Source organism: Petromyzon marinus, chromosome 74, assembly GCF_048934315.1.
Source record: "Petromyzon marinus isolate PM22_M1 ecotype Great Lakes invasive population chromosome 74, UKy_Petmar_22M1.pri1.0, whole genome shotgun sequence".
Classification (NCBI taxonomy): domain Eukaryota; kingdom Metazoa; phylum Chordata; class Hyperoartia; order Petromyzontiformes; family Petromyzontidae; genus Petromyzon; species Petromyzon marinus.
The window spans coordinates 9,624,066-9,647,628 of NC_133740.1; the positions used below are offsets into that span (position 1 = coordinate 9,624,066).

Sequence of the window (23,563 nt, forward strand, 5' to 3'; positions counted from 1 at the left end):
AAGGAATCGATAAGAAGAAAGCTCTTTTGCTCGCGGAACATTAACGACGACAACACATCATGAGACCTCCTTTGACAGTAACAAGATATCGTAGTAGGTTTGACCCTTTATTTACTGGCGCGATAAAGGTGTCAGTTTTTTGTGCCGGTTAAAAGGGTAAAAACCTATTGCTATATCTTGTTACTGGCAAAGGAGGTCTCATAATGTAAAGGCTCACCCCGAGCCCTCAATACTCTGATGGTGCGCTGTTTTTGAGCTGTACGCCTTTTGGCGTCTTCTGGTCCAACACCAGTGGAGACTAAAGGGCTCTAAGAAAAGCCGTCTCTGGTGTGGACCAATCAAATTCAAGGACAGTGCCAATATCATTATCAGAGTTGTCTTTTTTTTGCATTTTGACTGCTTGTGTTGTGGTTATTGCAGACATGATGCCTTGAATAAAGGTGTCAGTTTTTGTGCCAGTTAAAAGGGTAAAACCTATTACTATATCTTGTTACTGGCAAAGGAGGTCTCATAATGTAAAGGCTCACCCCGAGCCCTCAATACTCTGATAGTGCGCTGTTTTTGAGCTGTACGCCTTTTGGCGTCTTCTGGTCCAACACCAGTGGAGACTAAAGGGCTCTAAGAAAAGCCGTCTCTGGTGTGGACCAATCAAATTCAAGGACAGTGCCAATATCATTATCAGAGTTGTCTCTTTATGTTAAAGTCAGAGTTTACATATCAACAGAGGCATTTAGCATATTGTTAAAGTCAGAGTTTACATATCAACAGAGGCATTTAGTATATTGTTAAAGTCAGAGTTTACACATCAACAGAGGCATTTAGTATATTGACGCTAAAGAACTGCAACTACCCAACTATCATACAACAAACCGATGTGAAAGAACTAAACATAAACTACATCAATATAATCAATGTACTCAATATATTCTCCAAAAAGTTGAGCTACTAACAATAAGCCATTATACATTACACTTCCATGTGCAAACGCTGGAAAAGAGCGTTCCAGACGGCCGGAGCGTCGCGTGAACGGCGGCGGTGATGTTAAGGCTCCCGGGGCGAGAGTGGTGAGGTGTAACTGTGGTTCATCACGTATAACACGCGTGTTGCTTGGGGTTAGATCGCGTGAATGTGATTAAACCCGCCACCACCCGACACGGCCAATGGGTAAAGGTTTGTGCGTCACGCCAACAGAACGTGGCCAATTCATTACTAGTACAGCACTAGTGTGTAGTGTAGTGTGTAGTGTAGTATACTAGTGTGTAGTGTATAGTGTAGTATACTAGTACAGCACTAGTGTGTAGTGTATAGTGTAGTATACTAGTACAGCACTAGTGTGTAGTGTATAGTGTAGTATACTAGTACAGCACTAGTGTGTAGTGTAGTGTATAGTGTAGTATACTAGTACAGCACTAGTGTGTAGTGTGTAGTGTAGTATACTAGTGTGTAGTGTAGTGTATAGTGTAGTATACTAGTACAGCACTAGTGTGTAGTGTAGTATACTAGTGTGTAGTGTATAGTGTAGTATACTAGTACAGCACTAGTGTGTAGTGTATAGTGTAGTATACTAGTACAGCACTAGTGTGTAGTGTAATGTATAGTGTAGTATACTAATGTGTAGTGTGGTGTATTGTGTAGTATACTGATACAGCACTAGTGTGTAGTGTATAGTGTAGTAAACTAGTACAGCACTAGTGTATAGTGTAGTATACTAGTACAGCACTAGTGTATAGTGTAGTGTATAGTGTAGTGTATAGTGTAGTATATAGTGTAGTGTAGTAAAGGTTGTCACGTAAACAGAACGTGGCCAATTCGTTACTAGTACAGCACTCACACTCTCACACTCACACGCGCAGACACACGCGCACACTCACACGCGCAGACACACGCGCACACTCACACTCACACACACTCACACACAACACCAACAACAACCGCCATTCGCCACTAAGTGGCGGTGACATCACCACGACGCTTGTGCCAGGCCATGTGCACCTTGTCCGATTGTACAAAATACCCAGGCAGGCGCTTAGTTTTGGTGGGGCTTATGGTAAGGCCCCATCTCTTAGTGGCACGCTCCAGTCTCAGCAGCAGCGTCTCCAACTCCTCCTCTGAATAAGCAGCTATTACCAAATCATCGGCATATTTAACGTGGTTAATCAATAGGGAGCCATCCCTTGACCGCACCCGGGCATCGATCAGCCTCCCATTATATCTGTACCAAATGGAGATACCCCCGGTACAGCTATTGAAGGCTTCACAAACTACGTGGTCAAAATAGATGTTAAATAATGTGGGAGCCAGAGGACATCCCTGTCGCACCCCAAGGTGTACAGGGAATGGCTCCGACTCCCGGCCACGTAGTTTTACCCGGGCCCGCTCACCATCATGAAGGTCCTTAATGATCGTGAGCAGAGGGTCAGGGACTCCAAAAGCACGAAGAACAACCCAGAGCCCGGCCTACTGATGGTATCATAGACCTTGACCAGGTCAATAAAGCAGAGATGTAGGTCTTGTCGGAATTCCCTACACCTCTGCTGTAGCAGACGGAGAGAAAATATGGAATCTGTGCAGGACCGCCCTTTTCTGAAACCGCATTGGGGCTCCGCAAGCCTCTCCTCAGCGTGCCTGGCAAGGCGATGTTGAATAATCCTTGCCAGGACCTTTCCCGGCACACTGAGGAGTGAGATGCCCCTGTAGTTGTTACAGTCTGTGCGGCCCCCCTTCTTAAAGAGGGGGACCACCAGGGCATCCTTCCAATCCTGTGGAACCCGTCCAGTGGTCCAGACTGTTGTTATGATGTCATATAGGGCAGTCTGTGCACAAACGCCACCCTCCCTCAGCATTTCGCTTGGGAGATCATCTCAGCCCGCTGCCTTTTCTGGTCTCAGACTCCGGATCGCCTTCAGTACTTCCTCAACAGATGGCACCTCAGCCAGCCACTCACAGGGGGTGACTTCATCCAATATTTGAGGCACCGCAGCCTCAGCAGAGTCATCCCCACTTTGTGCCACGATGTTTTCCTGGCTGAGGGATTTCCCCTCCCCCAGGACCTCACAGAAATGCTCAGCAAATCTGCAAACCTGTTCCTGGGGGTCGGAGATTGGATCACTGTTTTTTACCCTAATGATGGTAATAGGTGTGGTGCTGCAGGTTACTTTTTTGATGGAGTTAAATAGAGATTTGTGATCGCGGGCCACTGAGGCAGACTGCATCTCCTCAGCAACCCCCGACCACCACCCATCCTTGCAGTGCCTCACGGCTCTCCGAACCTCCGAGCGAATGCTGCGGTAAGCCTCCTCATTCTCCGATGTGGGATTCTGTAGCCGATGACAGTGGGCCTGTCGCTTTTTCTCAACTATCCTGAACACCTCCTCTGTCAGCCAGGGTCTCTGGGGAGGTCTGACCCGCGTACCCAAAGCAGCCATTCCAGCTGCATGAGCCACAGTCTTAAACCTCGCCCATTTACCCTCGACATCAGGAGGAGTGGGGGACGATGCCAACCCCAGCCGCAAGCAATGATAAAATTCTCGCTTGCAACTTTCATCAGATAACTGAGACCAGGCCACTTTAGGTTGGAATGGGGTCCTGGGTGTACACCCACCACCGGAGTGGAAGAATGGCAGGCGCTTCTTACAGATGACTAGTCGATGGTCAGAGGACAGATCAGCTCCACGGTAGGTCCTGGTGTCAAGGTCCTGGGCTCGCATCCGCTGGTCCGTCACTATGTAGTCCAGCAGATGTTCTTGCTTGGACCCGGCCTGCATCCATGATGTTGTGTGGATGCGCCGATGCCGGAACAGCGTGTTGGTAATTACAAGGCCATGGGCTGCACAAAAATCTAGCAGCCTCCTACCGTTGTTATTGAGCTGATCTGGGCCATGCCCTCCAATCACTCCAGACCAGGTGCCAGCATCATGACCAACTCGGGCATTGAAGTCACCCAACATGATGACTTTATCCCGAGGTGCCACTTTAGCCAGCACCTGTGACAGGAGGTCATAGAAGGCATCTGACTCATGGACTTTGCCTGCATCCCTCCACGGATGTTCGTCTTCGGTGGGGGCATAAGTAACCACGACCACCACTCCTCGCCTCCGGTTGATGGGAAGGCGAGCCCAAAGTAGCCTGGGGCTTACAGCTTCCCACACCTCACCGCCGTGCTCCCACGCCCCCTTCATTCTTTTTCGTCTGGCAAAACAACCCCCTACCTCCTCGCGGTGCCGGACGGGTGCGAGGGGCTGGTAACCCCTCCACCTTCAACATTTTTACCACGAAACCACGAATAAAAAATTTAACTAATAAGCTTGTGCCGGAGGCCCCGGGGGGACAGGCGTCTATGACGTGTCCTGGCCAAACCCCAATTGGCGGAGCCATGAGATTGAATCTCTACCATCGGGCCTCCTCCAGAAACAACGAAAAGCCACTACGGGTGGCCACGTGGAATGCTCGAACACGCTCACACAACAACAACCGCCATTCGCCACTAAGTGGCGGTGATGTCACCACGACGCTTGTGCCAGGCTACGTGCACCCTGAGGCCACGTGAAGTGTCGAACGCCCGCTGGCAGGAGGTCACGGGGCAGACCCAGGTGCCACGGGTCGACTGACTGAGATGACTGGCTGATGCACCACCTGTGCCCCCTACTGTGCCAACTTGCTGTGCTTCAGCCACCCGGCGCTCCGCTCGTTGTTGTGAGCGTCGCTCCTCCGCTCTCTGTTGCTGTTGGAGGGCGACTACCTCCAACTGCCCAGTAGCGTCCTTCACGAGCCTCCTCCACAGAGGCCGATCTTGACACCGCTGGTACCGGTCATCGGCAAGTCCACTCAGCTCCATGTCCTCCTGTACCACATCACTCCATCTCTTCTCTAGCCCGTGCCGCACCCGCTTAGCCCCCTCGATCCGGCCGAACAAAAGCTGTTTCGGCATGCGGTGACTGGGCATGCGGGCTACATGACCCACCCATCGCAGCCTTGCCTGCTGGAGGAGCTCACCGATGGGACCTTACCCAGATCTTTCAAGGATTTGTGAGCTCCTCACACAATCCAGTCTGGTTAAACCCAGGATGGATCGTAGGCAGGCCAGCCTAAATGTTTCCAATTCGCGAAGATGTTCCATTAGGGGGGTCCACGTTTCGCATGCGTAGAGAAGGGAGGGAATGACCGTGGCCGAGAAGACCTGAAGCTTAGTGCGGAGCGACAGACCAGGTAGCTTCCACACAGCGTTACGCAACCGATGAAAAGATATTGCCGCTCGACTGATTCGGAGTGAGACCTCTGCTGTTAAACTGGAGCCAGTCATAAGCACACTGCCCAGGTATGGGAAACTCTCCACTCTCTCCACAACTGCCCCATCACCGATTGGGAGTTGTGGGGGTGGAGTGTCCGATGGTACAAAATACCCAGGCAGGTGCTTAGTTTTGGTGGGGCTGATGGTAAGGCCCCACCTCTTAGTGGCACGCTCCAGTCTCAGCAGCAGCGTCTCCAACTCCTCCTCTGACTGAGCAGCTATTACCAAATCATCAGCATACATAACGTGGTTGAGCAATAGGGAGCCATCCCTTGACCGTACCCGGGCATCGATCAGCCTCCCATTATATCTGTACCATATGGAGATTCCCCCGGTACAGCTATTGAAGGCTTCACGAACTACGTGGTCAAAATAGATGTTAAATAATGTGGGAGCCAGAGGACATCCCTGTCGCACCCCAAGGTGTACAGGGAATGGCTCTGACTCCCGGCCACGTAGTTTTACCCGGGCCCGCTCACCATCATGAAGATCCTTAATGATCGTGAGCAGAGGGTCAGGTACTCCAAAAGCACGGAGAACGACCCAGAGCCCAGGCCTACTGATGGTATCATAGGCCTTGACCAGGTCAATAAAGCAGAGATGTAGGTCTTGTTGGAATTCCCTACACCTCTGCTGTAGCAGACGGACAGAAAATATGGCATCTGTGCAGGACCGCCCTTTCCTGAAACCGCATTGGGGCTCCACAAGCCTCTCCTCAGCGTGCCTGGCAAGGCGATGGTGAATAATCCTTGCCAGGACCTTTCCCGGCACACTGAGGAGTGAGATGCCCCTGTAGTTGTTATCCTTCCAATCCTGCGGAACCCGTCCAGTGGTCCAGACTGTTGTTATGATGTCATATAGGGCAGTCTGTGCACCAACGCCACCCTCCCTCAGCATTTCGCTTGGGAGATCATCTCTGCCCGCTGCCTTTCCTGGTCTCAGACTCCGGATCGCCTTCAGTACTTCCTCAACAGATGGCACCTCAGCCAGCCACTCACAGGGGGTGACTTCTTCCAATATTTGAGGCACCGCAGTCTCAGCAGGGTCATCCTCACTTTGTGCCATGATGTTTTCCTGGCTGAGGGATTTTCCCTCCCCCAGGACCTCACAGAAATGCTCAGCAAATCTGCAAACCTGTTCCTGGGGGTCGGTGATTGGATCACTGTTTTTTACCCTAATGATGGTAATAGGTGTGGCGCTGCAGGTTACTTTTTTGATGGAGTTAAATAGAGATTTGTGATCGTGGGCCACTGAGGCAGACTCCATCTCCTCAGCAACCCGCGACCACCACCCATCCTTGCAGCGCCTCACGGCTCTCCGAACCTCCGAGCGAAGGCTGTGGTAAGCCTCCTCATTCTCCGACGTGGGATTCTGTAGCCGATGACAGTGGGCCTGTCGCTTTTTCTCAACTATCCTGAACACCTCTGTCAGCCAGGGTCTCTGGGGAGGTCTGACCCGCGTACCCAAAGCAGCCATTCCAGCTGCATGAGCCACAGTCCTAAACCTCACCCATTTACCCTCGACATCAGGAGGAGTGGGGGACGATGCCAACCCCAGCCGCAAGCAATGATAAAATTCTCGCTTGCAACTTTCATCAGATAACTGAGACCAGGCCACTTTAGGTTGGAATGGGGTCCTGGGTGTACACCCACCACCGGAGTGGAAGAATGGCAGGCGCTTCTTACAGATGACTAGTCGATGGTCAGAGGACAGATCAGCTCCACGGTAGTTCCTGGTGTCAAGGACCTGGGCTCGCATCCGCTGGTCCGTCACTATGTAGTCCAGCAGATGTTCTTGCTTGGACCCGGCCTGCATCCATGATGTTGTGTGGATGCGCCGATGCCGGAACAACGTGTTGGTAATTACAAGGCCATGGGCTGCACAAAAATCTAGCAGCCTCCTACCGTTGTTATTGAGCTGATCTGGGCCATGCCCTCCAATCACTCCAGACCAGGTGCCAGCATCATGACCAACTCGGGCATTGAAGTCACCCAACATGATGACTTTTTCCCGAGGTGCCACTTTAGCCAGCACCTGTGACAGGAGGCCATAGAAGGCATCTGACTCATCGGCTTTGCCTGCATCCCTCCACGGATGTTCGTCTTCGGTGGGGGCATAAGTAACCACGACTACCACTCCTCGCCTCCGGTTGATGGGAAGGTGAGCCCAAAGTAGCCTGGGGCTTACAGCTTCCCACACCTCACCGCCGTGCTCCCACGCCCCCTTCATTCTTTTTCGTCTGGCAAAACAACCCCCTACCTCCTCGCGGTGCCGCACGGGCGCGAGGGGCTGGTAACCCTCCACCTTCAACATTTTTTACCACGAAACCACGAATAAATTTTTTTACTAATAAGCTTGTGCCGGAGGCCCCGGGGGGGACAGGCGTCTATGATGTGTCCTGGCCAAACCCCAATTGGCGGAGCCAGGAAATTGAATCTTTACCATCGGGGCTCCTCCAGAAACAACGAAAAGCCACGTCGTGTGGCCACGTGGAATGTTCGAACACGCTCACACACTCACACATACTTACACACACTGACACACACACTCACTGACTCACACTCACAGGTGTACACACACTCACTTACTCACACACTCACTCACAAACTCACTCACACTCACCGCCTTGCTCTGTTGTTCCAGGAAAGAATCTGCAAGACTTGTGAGTACAACGACAAAGATCCCCCGTGTAGCCTTCATTAACACGGGGGCAAGTGCTGTTAGTTGACGAGTCGCAAGCAGCAGCACGCTATGAAGGCTGTTTATTTGGAGTCTGATACTGCTGATAATGCTACTCCTGATAATGCTACTGCTGATAATGCTACTGATGCTGCTACTGCTGATAATGCTACTGATGCTGCTACTGCTGATAATGCTACTGATGATAATGCTACTACTCCTGATGCTACTGATGATAATGCTACTGATGATAATGCTACTGATGCTGCTACTGCTAATAATGCTACTGTTGATGCTGCTACTGCTGATGATGCTGCTACTGCTAATAATGCTACTGTTGATGCTGCTACTGCTGATGATAATGCTACTGATGATAATGCTACTACTCCTGATAATGCTACTGCTGATAATGCTACTGATGCTGCTACTGCTGATAATGCTACTGCTGATGCTGCTACTGCTGATGATAATGCTACTGATGATAATGCTACTGCTCCTGATAATGCTACTGATGATAATGCTACTGATGCTGCTACTGCTGATAATGCTACTGCTGATGCTGCTACTGCTGATGATAATGCTACTGATGATAATGCTACTACTCCTGATAATGCTACTGATGATAATGCTACTGATGCTGCTACTGCTGATAATGCTACTGTGAAGCTGCTACTGCTGCTGCTGATACTGCTGCTACTACTGTCACTGCTACTATTGAATCTGCTACTACTGACTCTGCTACTGCTAATACTGATACTGCTGCGACTACTGCTACTACTATTGAATCTGCTACTACTGACACTGCTGTTACTGCGCAGGGCCGTGGCTCCGAACCGTTACGCTCCCCACGAGGCACTCAACCCGGCCGCCCGAAGGACGCTGCTCCTCGACAGCTGCTCGGAGCACAGCTACGAGGCCTACGGCACGGTGGGGGCACCGCCGCCACAGTCACGCACTACAACCATGCACTACAGCCACAGTCACGCACTACAGTCAGTCACGCACTACAGCCACACACTACAGCCACAGCGATGCACTACAGCCAGTCACGCACTACAGCCACAGCCACGCACTACAGCCACAGCCATGCACCGCCGCCACAGCCACAGCCACTCACTACAGCCACGCACTACAGCCACAGCCACGCACTGCAGCCACAGTCACGCACTGCACCCACAGTCACGCACTGCAGCCACAGTCACGCACTACAGCCACAGTCAGGCACTACAGCCACAGCCAGGCACTGCAGCCACAGTCACGCACTACAGCCACAGCCACGCACTACAGCCACAGCCACGCACTACAGCCACAGCCACGCACTACAGCCACAGCCACGCACTGCAGCCACAGTCACGCACTGCAGTCACAGTCACGCACTGCAGCCACAGCCACTCACTACAGCCACAGTCACGCACCACAGCCACAGCCACGCACCACAGCCACTCACTACAGCCACAGTCACGCACTACAGCCACAGCCACGCACTACAGCCACAACCACGCACTACAGCCATAGTCACGCACTACAGCCACAGTCAAGCACTACAGCCATGCACTACAGCCACAGCCACGCACCGCCGCCACAGTCACGCACTACAGCCACAGCCACGCACTACAGCCACAGTCACGCACCACAGCCACAGTCACGCACCACAGCCACAGTCACGTGCCACGCACCACAGCCACAGCCACGCACTACAGCCATGCACTACAGCCACAGCCACGCACCGCTGCCACAGTCACGCAATACAGCCAAAGCCTCGCACTACAGCCACAGCCAAGAACTACAGCCACAGTCACGCACAACAGTCACGCACTACAGCCACAGTCACGCACTACAGCCACAGCCACGCACCGCCGCCACAGTCACGCACTACAGCCACGCACTACAGCCACAGCCACGCACTACAGCCACAGTCACGCACTACAGCCACAGCCACGCACTACAGCCACAGTCACGCACCACAGCCACAGTCACGCACCGCAGCCACAGTCACGCACCGCAGCCACAGCCACGCACCGCAGCCACAGTCACGCACTGCAGCCACAGTCGCGCACCGCAGCCACAGCCACGCACCGCAGCCACAGCCACGCACCGCAGCCACAGTCACGCACTGCACCCACAGTCACGCACTGCAGCCACAGTCACGCACTGCAGCCACAGTCACGCACTGCAGCCACAGTCACGCACTACAGGCACAGTCAAGAACTACAGCCACAGCCACGCACTACAGCCACAGCCACGCACCACAGCCACAGTCACGCACAACAGCCACAGCCACGCACTACAGCCACAGCCACGCACTGCAGCCACAGTCACGCACTGCAGTCACAGTCACGCACTACAGCCACAGCCACTCACTACAGCCACAGTCACGCACCACAGCCATAGCCACGCACCACAGCCACAGCCACTCACTACAGCCACAGTCACGCACTGCAGCCACAGCCACGCACTGCAGCCACAGCCACGCACTGCAGTCACAGTCACGCACTACAGCCACAGCCACGCACTACAGCCACAGTCCCGCACTACAGCCACAGTCACGCACTACAGCCATGCACTACAGCCACAGCCACGCACCGCCGCCACAGTCACGCACTGCAGCCACAGCCACGCACCACAGCCACAGTCACGCACCACAGCCACAGTCACGCACCACAGCCACAGTCACGCACCACAGCCACAGCCACGCACCACAGCCATAGCCACGCACTACAGCCATGCACTACAGCCACAGCCACGCACCGCCGCCACAGTCACGCAATACAGCCAAAGCCTCGCACTACAGCCACAGCCAAGAACTACAGCCACAGTCACGCACTACAGCCATGCACTACAGCCACAGTCACGGACCACAGCCACGCACTACAGCCACAGCCACGCACTACAGCCACGCACTACAGCCACAGCCACACACCGCCGCCACAGTCACGCACTACAGCCACAGCCACGCACTACAGCCACAGCCACGCACTACAGCCACAGCCACGCACTACAGCCACAGCCACGCACTACAGCGACAGCGACGCACTACAGCCACAGCCACGCACTACAGCCACAGCCACGCACTACAGCCACAGCCACGCACTACAGCCACAGTCACGCACTACAGCCATGCACTACAGCCACAGCCACGCACTACAGCCACAGCCACGCACCGCCGCCACAGTCACGCACCACAGCCACAGTCACGCACCACAGCCACAGTCACGCACCACAGCCACAGTCACGCACCACAGCCACAGTCACGCACCACAGCCACAGTCACGCACCACAGCCATGCACTACAGCCACAGCCACGCACCGCCGCCACAGTCACGCAATACAGCCAAAGCCTCGCACTACAGCCACAGCCAAGAACTACAGCCACAGTCACGCACTACAGCCATGCACTACAGCCACGCACTACAGCCACAGCCACGCACTACAGCCACAGCCACGCACTACAGCCATGCACTACAGCCACAGTCACGCACTACAGCCATGCACTACAGCCACGCACTACAGCCACAGCGACGCACTACAGCCAGTCACGCACTACAGCCATGCCCTACAGCCACAGCCACGCACTACAGCCACAGCCACGCACTGCAGCCACAGTCACGCACTGCAGCCACAGTCACGCTCTGCAGTCAGTCACGCACTGCAGCCACAGTCACGCACTACAGCCACAGTCACGCACCACAGCCACAGCCACAGCCACGCACTACAGCCATGCACTACAGCCACAGCCACGCACTGCCGCCACAGTCACGCAATACAGCCAAAGCCTCGCACTACAGCCACAGCCAAGAACTACAGCCACAGTCACGCACTACAGCCATGCACTACAGCCACAGTCACGCACTACAGCCACAGCCACGCACTACAGCCACAGCCAAGCACTACAGCCATGCACTACAGCCACAGTCACGCACTACAGCCACGCACTACAGCCACGCACTACAGCCACAGCGACGCACTACAGCCAGTCACGCACTACAGCCACGCACTACAGCCACAGCCACGCACTACAGCCACAGCCACGCACTACAGCCGCAGCCACGCACTACAGCCATGCACTACAGCCACGCACTACAGCGACGCACTACAGCCAGCCACGCACTACAGCCACAGCCACGCACCGCCGCCACAGTCACGCACTACAGCCACAGCCACGCACCACAGCCACAGCCACGCACTACAGCCACAGCCACGCACTACAGCCATGCACTACAGCCACAGCCACGCACCGCCGCCACAGTCACGCACTACAGCCACAGCCAAGAACTACAGCCACAGTCACGCACTACAGCCACAGCCACGCACTACAGCCACAGCCACGCACTACAGCCATGCACTACAGCCACAGTCACGCACTACAGCCACGCACTACAGCCACGCACTACAGCCACAGCGACGCATTACAGCCAGTCACGCACTACAGCCATGCACTACAGCCACAGCCACGCACTACAGCCACAGCCACGCACTACAGCCACAGCCACGCACTACAGCCACAGCCACGCACTACAGCCACAGCCACGCACTACAGCCACAGCCACGCACTACAGCCACAGCCACGCACTACAGCCACAGTCACGCACTACAGCCACGCACTACAGCCACGCACTACAGCCACAGCGACGCACTACAGCCAGTCACGCACTACAGCCATGCACTACAGCCACAGCCACAGCCACGCACTACAGCCACGCACTACAGCCACAGTCACGCACCGCCGCCACAGTCACGCACTACAGCCAGTCACGCACCACAGCCACAGTCACGCACCACCACTCTAAATCAAACGGGGGGGTGGGGGGGGCAAGGTCGCGGGATGTACGCCGGCCCCACCACCGGCCCCACCGCCGTTGGGGCCGGACCCACCGCCGGCCCCAACCGCGGTGGGGCCGGAGTGCATCCCGCTGGGAGCCGTGGGGCCGTCGGAGAACCCGCGAGAAGTAATGGAAGTCGATGGACTACCGCAAGCATCTGTGTGTGTGTCTGTGTGTGTCTGTGTGTGTCTGTGTGTCTGTGTCTGTGTGTGTCTGTGTCTGTGTGTGTCTGTGTGTGTCTGTGTGTGTGTCTGTGTGTGTGTCTGTCTGTGTGTCTGTGTGTGTGTGTCTGTCTGTCTGTGTCTCTGTCTGTGTCTCTGTCTTTGTGTGTGTCTGTCTGTGTGTGTCTGTGTGCCTGTCTGTGTGTCTGTGTGTGTGTGTCTGTGTGCCTGTCTGTGTGCCTGTCTGTGTGTCTGTGTGTGCCTGTCTGTGTGTCTGTGTGTCTGTGTGTGCCTGTCTGTGTGTCTGTGTGTCTGTGTGTGCCTGTCTGTGTGCCTGTGTGTGTCTGCCTGTCTGTGTGCCTGTGTGTGTCTGCCTGTCTGTGTGCCTGTCTGTGTGCCTGTCTGTGTGCCTGTGTGTGTCTGCCTGTCTGTGTGCCTGTGTGTGTCTGCCTGTCTGTGTGCCTGTGTGTGTCTGCCTGTCTGTGTGCCTGTGTGTGTCTGCCTGTCTGTGTGCCTGTGTGTGTCTGCCTGTCTGTGTGCCTGTGTGTGTCTGCCTGTCTGTGTGCCTGTGTGTCTGCCTGTCTGTGTGCCTGTGTGTGTCTGCCTGTCTGTGTGCCTGTGTGTCTGCCTGTCTGTGTGCCTGTGTGTGTCTGCCTGTCTGTGTGCCTGTGTGTGTCTGCCTGTCTGTGTGCCTGTGTGTGTCTGCCTGTCTGTGTGCCTGTGTGTGTCTGCCTGTCTGTGTGCCTGTGTGTGTCTGCCTGTCTGTGTGCCTGTGTGTGTCTGCCTGTCTGTGTGCCTGTGTGTGTCTGCCTGTCTGTGTGCCTGTGTGTGTCTGCCTGTCTGTGTGCCTGTGTGTGTCTGCCTGTCTGTGTGTCTGTGTGTGTCTGCCTGTCTGTGTGTCTGTGTGTGTCTGCCTGTCTGTGTGTCTGTGTGTGTCTGCCTGTCTGTGTGTCTGTGTGTGTCTGCCTGTCTGTGTGTGTCTGCCTGTCTGTGTGTCTGTGTGTGTCTGCCTGTCTGTGTGCCTGTGTCTGCCTGCCTGTGTGTGTCTGTGTCTGCCTGCCTGTGTGTGTCTGTGTGTCTGCCTGCCTGTGTGTGTCTGTGTGTCTGCCTGCCTGTGTGTCTGTGTGTCTGCCTGCCTGTGTGTCTGCCTGTGTGTGTGTCTGCCTGTGTGTGTGTCTGCCTGTGTGTGTGTGTCTGCCTGTGTGTGTGTCTGCCTGCCTGTGTGTCTGCCTGTGTGTGTGTCTGCCTGCCTGTGTCTGCCTGTATGTGTGTCTGCCTGTGTGTGTCTGTGTGTGTGTGTCTGCCTGTGTGTGTCTGCCTGTGTGTGTGTCTGTGTGTGTCTGCCTGTGTGTGTGTCTGTGTGTGTCTGCCTGTGTGTGTCTGTGTGTCTGCCTGTGTGTGTGTCTGTGTGTCTGCCTGTGTGTGTCTGTGTGTCTGCCTGCCTGCCTGTGTGTCTGCCTGTGTGTGTGTCTGCCTGCGTGTGTCTGCCTGCCTGTGTGTGTCTGCCTGTATGTGTGTCTGCCTGTGTGTGTCTGCCTGTGTGTGTGTCTGTGTGTCTGCCTGTGTGTGTCTGCCTGTGTGTGTGTCTGCCTGTGTGTGTCTGCCTGTGTGTGTGTCTGCCTGTGTGTGTGTCTGTGTGTGTCTGTGTCTGCAGGGGGGTAGCGAGCTGTACAGCGACATCACGGGCGGGCGGTCCTCCACCCAAACCACCCAGGAGACGCTGTCTCGCACTGACAGCTACTACAGTGAGACAGCACACAGCACGCACACACGCACACACACGCAGACACACATGCATGCACGCAGACACACGCACACGCAGACACACACACACGCAGACACACACACGCAGACACACACGCAGACACACACACACGCAGACACACACACACGCAGACACACACACACGCACGCAGAAGCACGCAGACACGCAGACACACACGCACGCACGCAGACACGCAGCCACACGCAGGCACACGCAGACACACACGCACTCACACGCAGACACACAGACACACGCACGCGCGTAGACACGCAGACACGCACGCACTCACACGCAGACACACACGCACTCACACGCAGACACACAGACACACGCACGCGCGTAGACACGCAGACACGCACGCACTCACACGCAGACACACACGCACTCACACGCAGACACACAGACACACGCACGCGCGTAGACACGCAGACACCTTTGTGTTTGTCTCTGTGGTGCGTCACAGGTGGTACGACGGTGGAGCGCTGGGCCGAGCAGCCCCTGTACGAGGAGGCGTCCACCCCCTCCGACACGGCCCGGCCGCTCTACGGCCGAGCACCGCGCCGTGCCGGACTCCCGGTGAGACGCTCGGTGCGGTCCCGGCGTGGACCACCCCCGCCAACCACCCTCGCCGTGCGGACGGAGCGTGTCTCCCGTGTGTCTCCCGTGTCTCCCGTGTGTCTCCCACGTGTCTCCCGCGTGTCTCTCACGTGTCTCTCACGTGTGTCTCCCGTGTGTCTCCCACGTGTCTCCCGTGTGTCTCTCACGTGTCTCTCACGTGTCTCCCGTGTGTCTCCCGCGTGTCTCCCACGTGTCTCCCGTGTGTCTCCCGCGTGTCTCCCACGTGTCTCCCGTGTGTCTCCCGCGTGTCTCCCACGTGTGTCTCCCGTGTGTCTCCCACGTGTCTCTCACGTGTCTCCCGTGTCTCCCGTGTGTCTCCCGCGTGTCTCCCACGTGTGTCTCCCGCGTGTCTCTCACGTGTCTCTCACGTGTGTCTCCCGTGTGTCTCCCGCGTGTCTCCCGTGTGTCTCCCACGTGTCCCCCGTGTGTCTCCCACGTGTCTCTCACGTGTCTCCCGCGTGTCTCTCGCGTGTCTCCCGTGTGTCTCCCGTCTCCCGCGTGTCTCCCACGTGTGTCTCCCGCGTGTCTCTCACGTGTGTCTCACGTGTGTCTCTCACGTGTCTCCCGTGTGTCTCCCGTGTGTCTCCCGTGTGTCTCCCGCGTGTCCCCCACGTGTCTCCCGCGTGTCTCCCGTCTCCCGCGTGTCCTCCGCGTGTCTCCCACGTGTCTCCCGCGTGTCTCCCGCGTGTCTCTCACGTGTCTCTCCCGTGTGTCTCCCGTGTGTCTCCCGTGTGTCTCCCGCGTGTCTCCCGCGTGTCTCCCACGTGTGTCTCCCGCGTGTCTCTCACGTGTGTCTCACGTGTGTCTCTCACGTGTCTCCCGTGTGTCTCCCGTGTGTCTCTCGTGTGTCTCCCGCGTGTCCCCCGCGTGTCTCCCGCGTGTGTCTCCCGCGTGTGTCTCCCACGCGTGTCTCCCGTGTGTCTCTCACGTGTCTCTCACGTGTCCCCCGCGTGTCTCCCGTGTGTCTCCCGTGTGTCTCTCACGTGTCTCTCTCACGTGTGTCCCGTGTGTCTCCCACGTGTCTCCCGTGTGTCTCTCACGTGTCTCTCCCGTGTCTCTCGTGTGTCTCCCGCGTGTCTCTCGCGTGTCTCCCACGCCAACATGCGTGTCTCCCGCGTGTCTCCCGCGTGTCTCCCACGTGTCTCCCGTGTGTCTCCCACGTGTCTCTCGTGTGTCTCTCGCGTGTCTCCCGCGCCAACACGCGTGTCTCCCGCGTGTCTCCCACGTGTCTCTCACGTGTCTCCCGTGTCCACGTCTTTCGGTCTCCCGCGCCAACACGTGTGTCTCTCACGTGTCCCCCGCGTGTCCCTCCCGTGTCTCCACCACCGGCGCGTGTCTTTGTGTCCTCCGTGTGTCCTCATGTCTCCTGTGCGTCTCCTGCGTGTCTCCGGGTCTCACGTGTCCCTCCGTGTCTCCAGGTGGAGCCCATTGAGGAGGAGCCGTTGGACTTTGACGACGAGGAGACGGAGGAGGCTGTTGGAGTCTCCGAGGACCGGACGCTGCCCTTTGAGATGCGTGGAGACCTCGTGTAGCCCCCGCTAGCCCCCACCTCTCTCGCCCCCCACTACCCCCCCCTCCACTACCCCACCCGCACCCCCCCCCCCCCCCCCGCTGACTCACGGCAGCAATAATAACGCACACAGATTTGATTTCATTGTCAATTTTTTTTGCAACAAAAAATAAAGTCGGTAGTGGTTGCCGCTGCTGCTGCACCACCCAACGCCTGCCCGTTCGGCCTGCTCACATTCCCAGAGTTTAACCCCTTCCCGTTCCGATGACGTACGTGTGACACCCCCCCTTCTGATGACGTAGGTGCATGTGACACCTCTCCCCCCCCCCCCCATTCCCATGACGTAGATGTATGTAACACCCCCACCCCCCCCCCCGTTCTGATGACGTACGTGTGACACCCCCCCTGATGACGTACGTACAAGTGACCTCACACCACCCCCCACCCCCGTTCCGATGACGTAAGTACGTGTAAGTGAAACCCTCCCTGTTCCAATGACGTACACATGCCAAGCCCTTTCCCAGGAGGACGCACGTACGTGTGTGTGTGTGTGTCACAGTGTGTCACGTGTGTGTGTGTCACGTGTGTGTGTCACGTGAGTGTGTCACGTGAGTGTGTCACGTGAGTGTGTCACAGTGTGTCACGTGTGTGTCACGTGTGTGTGTGTGTGTGTGTCACAGTGTGTGTGTCACAGTGTGTGTGTGTCACGTGTGTCAGTGTGTGTGTCACGTGTGTGTCAGTGTGTGTGTCACTGTGTGTGTGTACGGGGGAGCGGTGGTGTAGCATCGGTCAGCGCTACGCTGCGTCACGAACCCGGCCGCCCGAGTTCGATTCCCGCTCCACGGCCAACACCGTCAGTGACGACTACTTGAACCGGTCCCCCGGGGGCCTCCCCTAGGTCGACTCGGCCTCAAATGAGTTACCCGGTTGCGCCGTGCAGTAAACATCGCCACTGGGGGAGACAAAGGCGGCCAGGGGCGTGGTGTTGCTGGCCACACCCCCCCTAGCCGTGTGCCACAGTGCCGGTAGCCTTCATAGATGCTGCTCGCTAACAGCACTTGCCCCTACAGTCTGCACGAATGCATACACATTGATTCTTTCGGTGAAGTCGCGAAGCTAGAATCACGACGTTTAGATCGCCGCACGAAAAGCAAACCCGTCTTCAGACGATCGCTTGCGCGGCCATCGAGACGTCCGTGATGATCTACTATTGTTTCTGCCTAGGTGACTTGACCGAAAAAACCCACAGAGTCATTCTGCTAGAGGCTACGATGGGGGGGGGAGGAGGGGGGAGGAGGTTCGCCCCCCTTCCGTCTCGTTGCGGGCATCAGGCCCCTGGTGGTGTGGCCGCGTCCCCGAGACGCTCCAGCATCCTGTCCAGCCCGGACACCTCCTTCTCCAGAGCCTCCATCTGCGAGGCAATCGACGGCACGGTCAGCACCACCAATACCACCACCAGCCAGCCAGGATTCACCACCACCAGCCAGCCAGGATTCACCACCACCAGCCAGCCAGGATTCACCACCACCAGCCCAGGATTCACCACCACCACCACTAGCCAGGATTCACCACCACCCACTCCGGATCCACCACCACCACCAGCCAGGATTCACCACCACCACCCACCCCGGATCCACCACCACCACCAGCCAGGATTCACCACCACCACCACCAGCCAGGATTCACCACCACCACCACCAGCCAGGATTCACCACCACCAGCCAGGATTCACCACCACCAGCCAGGATTCACCACCACCACCCACCCCGGATCCACCACCACCACCACCAGCCAGGATTCACCACCCACCCCGGATCCACCACCACCACCACCAGCCAGGATTCACCACCACCAGCCAGCCAGGATTCACCACCACCACCATCCACCCCGGATCCACCACCACTACCCATCCAGGATCCACCACCGCTCAAGTCGGTGGCTGATGGGTGCGGTGTAGAGTGTAGTGTAGAGTGTATAGTGTAGTGTATAGCATAGTGTTGTGTAGAGTGTAGTGTAGTGTGTGTAGTGTATAGTGTAGTGTGGAGTGTATAACGTAGTGTATAGTAGTGTAGTGTATAGCGTCGTGTGTATAGTGTAGTATATAGAGGAGTGTAGTTTAGTGTAGAGTGTAGTTTAGTATGTGTGCAGTGTAGTGTGTCGTGTGCAGTGTAGGGTGTAGCTTGTGTGTAGTGTATAGTGTAGTGTGGAGTGTAGTGTAGTGTAAGGTTTAGTGTGTGTGCAGTATAGGGTGTCGTGTATAGTGTAGGGTGCAGCGTCTGTGTAGTGTATAGTGTAGTGTGGAGTGTAGTGTAAGGTTTAGCCTGTGTGCAGTGTAGGGTGTCGTGTATCGTGCAGCTTCTGTGTAGTGTATAGTGTAGTGTAGGTGAAGTGTGCGTGCAGTATCGGGTGTAGAGTAAGTTTTAGCGTGTGTGCAGTGTAGGGTGTAGCTTGTGTATAGTGTAGTGGAGAGTGTAGTGTATGGTGTAGTGTAAGGTGTAGCATGTGTGCAGTGTAGGGTGTAGTGTATAGTAGAGTGTATAGTGTAGTATATAGTGTAGCGTAGTATGCAGTGAAGCACAATGTAGTGTAGTACATAGTAGTGTAGTGTATATATAGTGGTGTATAGTATATAATATAGTATATAATGTAGTGTATTGTAGCGTGTAGTGTAGTATATCATGTTGTGTGTAGTGTAGTATATAATGTAGTGTAGTATGTAGTATATAATGTAGTGTGTAGTGCATAATGTAGTGTGTAGTATATAATGTAGTGTAGTGTGTAGTGTATAATATAGTGTAGTGTGTAGTATATAATGTAGTCTGTAGTATATAATGTAGTATATAATGTAGTGTGGTGTGTAGTATATAATGTAGTGTAGTGTATAGTATATAATGTAGTGTAGTGTATAATGTAGTATATAATGTAGTTTGTAGTGTAGTATATAATGTATTGTGTAGTGTAGTATATAATGTAGTATATAGTGTAGTGTATAATGTAGTGTAGCATGTAGTGTAGTATATAATGTAGTGTGTAGTGTATAATGTAGTGTGTAGTGTAGTATATAATGTAGTGTGTAGTGTAGTATATAATGTAGTGTGTAGTGTAGTATATAATGTAGTGTGTAGTGTCTAGTATATAATGTAGTGTGTAGTATATAATGTAGTGTAGTGTGTAGTATTTAATGTAGCGTATAGTGTAGTATATAATGTAGCGTGTAGTGTAGTATATAATGTAGTGTAGTGTATAATGTAATGTATAATGTAGTATATAATGTAGTGTAGTGTGTAGTATATAATGTAGTGTGTAGTGTAGTATATAATGTAGTGTGTAGTGTAGTATATAATGTAGTGTATAATGTAGTATATAATGTAGTGTAGTGTGTAGTATATAATGCAGTGTAGTGTGTAGTATATAATGTAGTGTGTAGTATATAATGTAATGTATAATGTAGTATATAATGTAGTGTGTAGTATATAATGTAGTGTGTAGTGTAGTATATAATGTAGTGTGTAGTGTAGTATATAATGTAGTGTATAATGTAGTATATAATGTAGTGTAGTGTGTAGTATATAATGTAGTGTAGTATATAATGTAGTATATAATGTAGTGTATAATGTAGTGTAGCGTAGGGCGACCTGCGCGCGGTGCTCCTGCCGCGTGGTCTCCGGCGTGTCCCGCCGGTAGCCCTCCTCACCGTCCCGCCTACGAGCAGCACTCAGCCGGAACAACACTCGCTCCCTGGTGGCACTCAGACGGCGCACCTCCCGCTCGGAGTCCACCACGCCCTGGCCAACAACAACAATAGACAACAACCAACAACAACAACAATAGACAACAACCAACAACAACAATAGACAACAACCAACAACAACAACAATAGACAACAACCAACAACAACAACAATAGACAACAACCAACAACAACAACAATAGACAACAACCAACAACAACAATAGACGACAACCAACAACAACAACAATAGACAACAAACAACAACAATAGACAACAACCAACAACAACAATAGACAACAACAATAGACAACAACCAACAACAACAATAGACAACAACAATAGACAACAACCAACAACAACAATAGACAACAACAATAGACAACAACCAACAACAACAATAGACAACAACCAACAACAACAATAGACAACAACAATAGACAACAACCAACAACAACAATAGACAACAACCAACAACAATAGACAACAACCAACAACAACAATAGACAACAACCAACAACAACAATAGACAACAATAGACAACAACCAACAACAACAATAGACAACAACCAACAACAATCAACAACACCATCACCCTCCCCCCATGCATCTTCCACTTGATGTCCGATTACCGTGGTTGGCTGCGCACGGTGCGAAAGAAGTTAAACATTGATACACTACACTATACACTACTACACTATACACTACTACACTATACACTACACTATACACTACACTATACACTACTACACTATACACTACACTATACACTACTATACACTACACTATACACTACTACATTATACACTACACTATACACTACACTATACACTACACTATACACTACTACACTATACACTACTACACTATACACTACTACACTATACACTACACTATACACTACACTATACACTACTACACTATACACTACACTATACACTACTATACACTACACTATACACTACTATACACTACACTATACACTACTACATTATACACTACACTATACACTACTACACTACTACACTATACACTACACTATACACTACACTATACACTACACTATACACTACTACACTATACACTACTACACTATACACTACTACACTATACACTACTACACTATACACTACTACACTATACACTACACTATACACTCCTACACTACTATACACTACTACACTATACACTACTACACTATACACTACTACACCATACACTACTATACACTACACTACTATACACTACACTACTATACACTACACTATACACTACTATACACTACACTACTATACATTACTACACTATACACGACTACACCATGCACTACTACACCATACACTACTACACTATACACTACTATACACACATTATTCACAACACTATACACTACACACTATACACTCCACGATACACTCCACTACTATACACTCCACTACTATACACTATACTACTATACACTACTAAACACACATTATTCACAACACTATACACTACACACTATACACTACACACTATACACTACACGACTATACACTACACACTACTATACACTACACACTACTATACACTCCACTATACACTACACACTACTATACACTATACACTACACACTACTATACACTATACACTACACTACTATACACTACACTACTATACACTACACACTACTATACACTACACTACTATACACACTATACACTACACTACTATACACACTATACACTAAACTACTATACACTACACACTACTATACACTACTATACACTACACTATACACTACATCACTTCACAAAATTGAAGACTAATGTCTTTACAACTGCTTGTTGTTGTGTTTAGTTTGTTGTCCTTCCACCCCGCTCACATCCGATTAGCTACGTTTGTCAACCGCATGAACGCACACACACACGTACACACACACGTACGCACACACACACGTACGCACACACACGTATGCACACACACACACACGTACGCACACACAACAGACAACAACAACCGCCATTCGCCACTAAGTCGCGGTGACGTCACCACAACGCTTGTGCCAGGCTATGTGCACCCTGAGGCCACGTGAAGTGTCGAACGCCCGCTGGCAGGAGGTCACGGGGCAGACCCAGGTGCCACGGATCGACTGACCGAGATGACTGGCTGATGCACCACCTGTGCCCCCTACTGTGCCAACTTGCTGTGCTTCAGCCACCCGGCGCTCCGCTCGTTGTTCTGAGCGTCGCTCCTCCGCCCTCCGTTGTTGTTGGAGGGCGACTACCTCCAACTGCCCAGTAGCATCCTTCACGAGCCTCCTCCACAGAGGCCGATCTTGACACTGCTGGTACCAGTCATCGGCAAGTCCACTCAGCTCCACGTCCTCCTGTACCACATCACTCCATCTCTTCTCTAGCCCGTGCCGTGCCCGCTTAGCCACCTCAATCCGGCCGAACAAAAGCTGTTTCGGCATGCGGTGACTGGGCATGCGGGCTACATGACCCAGCCATCGCAGCCTTGCCCGCTGGAGGAGCTCACCGATGGGACCTTACCCAGATCTTTCAAGGATTTGTGATCTCCTCACACAATCCAGTCTGGTTAAACCCAGGATGGATCGTAGGCAGGCCAGCCTAAATGTTTCTAACCGGCGAAGATGTTCCATTAGGGGGGTCCACGTTTCGCAAGCGTAGAGAAGGGAGGGAATGACCGTGGCCGAGAAGACCTGAAGCTTAGTGCGGAGCGACAGACCAGGTAGCTTCCACACAGCGTTACGCAACCGATGAAAAGATATTGCCGCTCGACTGATTCGGAGTGAGACCTCTGCTGTTAAACTGGAGCCAGTCATAAGCACACTGCCCAGGTATGGGAAACTCTCCACTCTCTCCACAACTGCCCCATCACCGATTGGGAGTTGTGGGGGTGGAGTGTCCGATGGTACAAAATACCCAGGCAGGTGCTTAGTTTTGGTGGGGCTGATGGTAAGGCCCCACCTCTTAGTGGCACGCTCCAGTCT

At 53.3% G+C, this 23,563-nt stretch overlaps 2 protein-coding genes across 2 annotated transcripts in view; one reads left to right on the plus strand and one right to left on the minus strand.

Moving 5' to 3' along the window:
• The window catches only part of LOC116957426 (nephrin-like), a 79,866-nt gene extending 62,753 nt beyond the window's left edge, over positions 1-17,113 (plus strand). Inside the window, exons 27-31 of the mRNA XM_076056186.1 lie at positions 7,931-7,949; positions 8,785-8,893; positions 14,602-14,692; positions 15,176-15,288; positions 16,749-17,113. Coding sequence (XP_075912301.1) covers positions 7,931-7,949; positions 8,785-8,893; positions 14,602-14,692; positions 15,176-15,288; positions 16,749-16,862 — 446 coding nt within the window. The 3' untranslated portion in view covers positions 16,863-17,113. The remainder of the gene's footprint in view (positions 1-7,930; positions 7,950-8,784; positions 8,894-14,601; positions 14,693-15,175; positions 15,289-16,748) is intronic.
• A 113-nt stretch (positions 17,114-17,226) lies between these two features.
• LOC116957427 (valine--tRNA ligase, mitochondrial-like) overlaps positions 17,227-23,563 on the minus strand; it is an 86,667-nt gene continuing 80,330 nt past the window's right edge. Inside the window, exons 29-30 of the mRNA XM_076056187.1 lie at positions 20,476-20,625; positions 17,227-18,251 (exon numbers count right to left, since the gene is read on the minus strand). Coding sequence (XP_075912302.1) covers positions 18,168-18,251; positions 20,476-20,625 — 234 coding nt within the window. The 3' untranslated portion in view covers positions 17,227-18,167. The remainder of the gene's footprint in view (positions 18,252-20,475; positions 20,626-23,563) is intronic.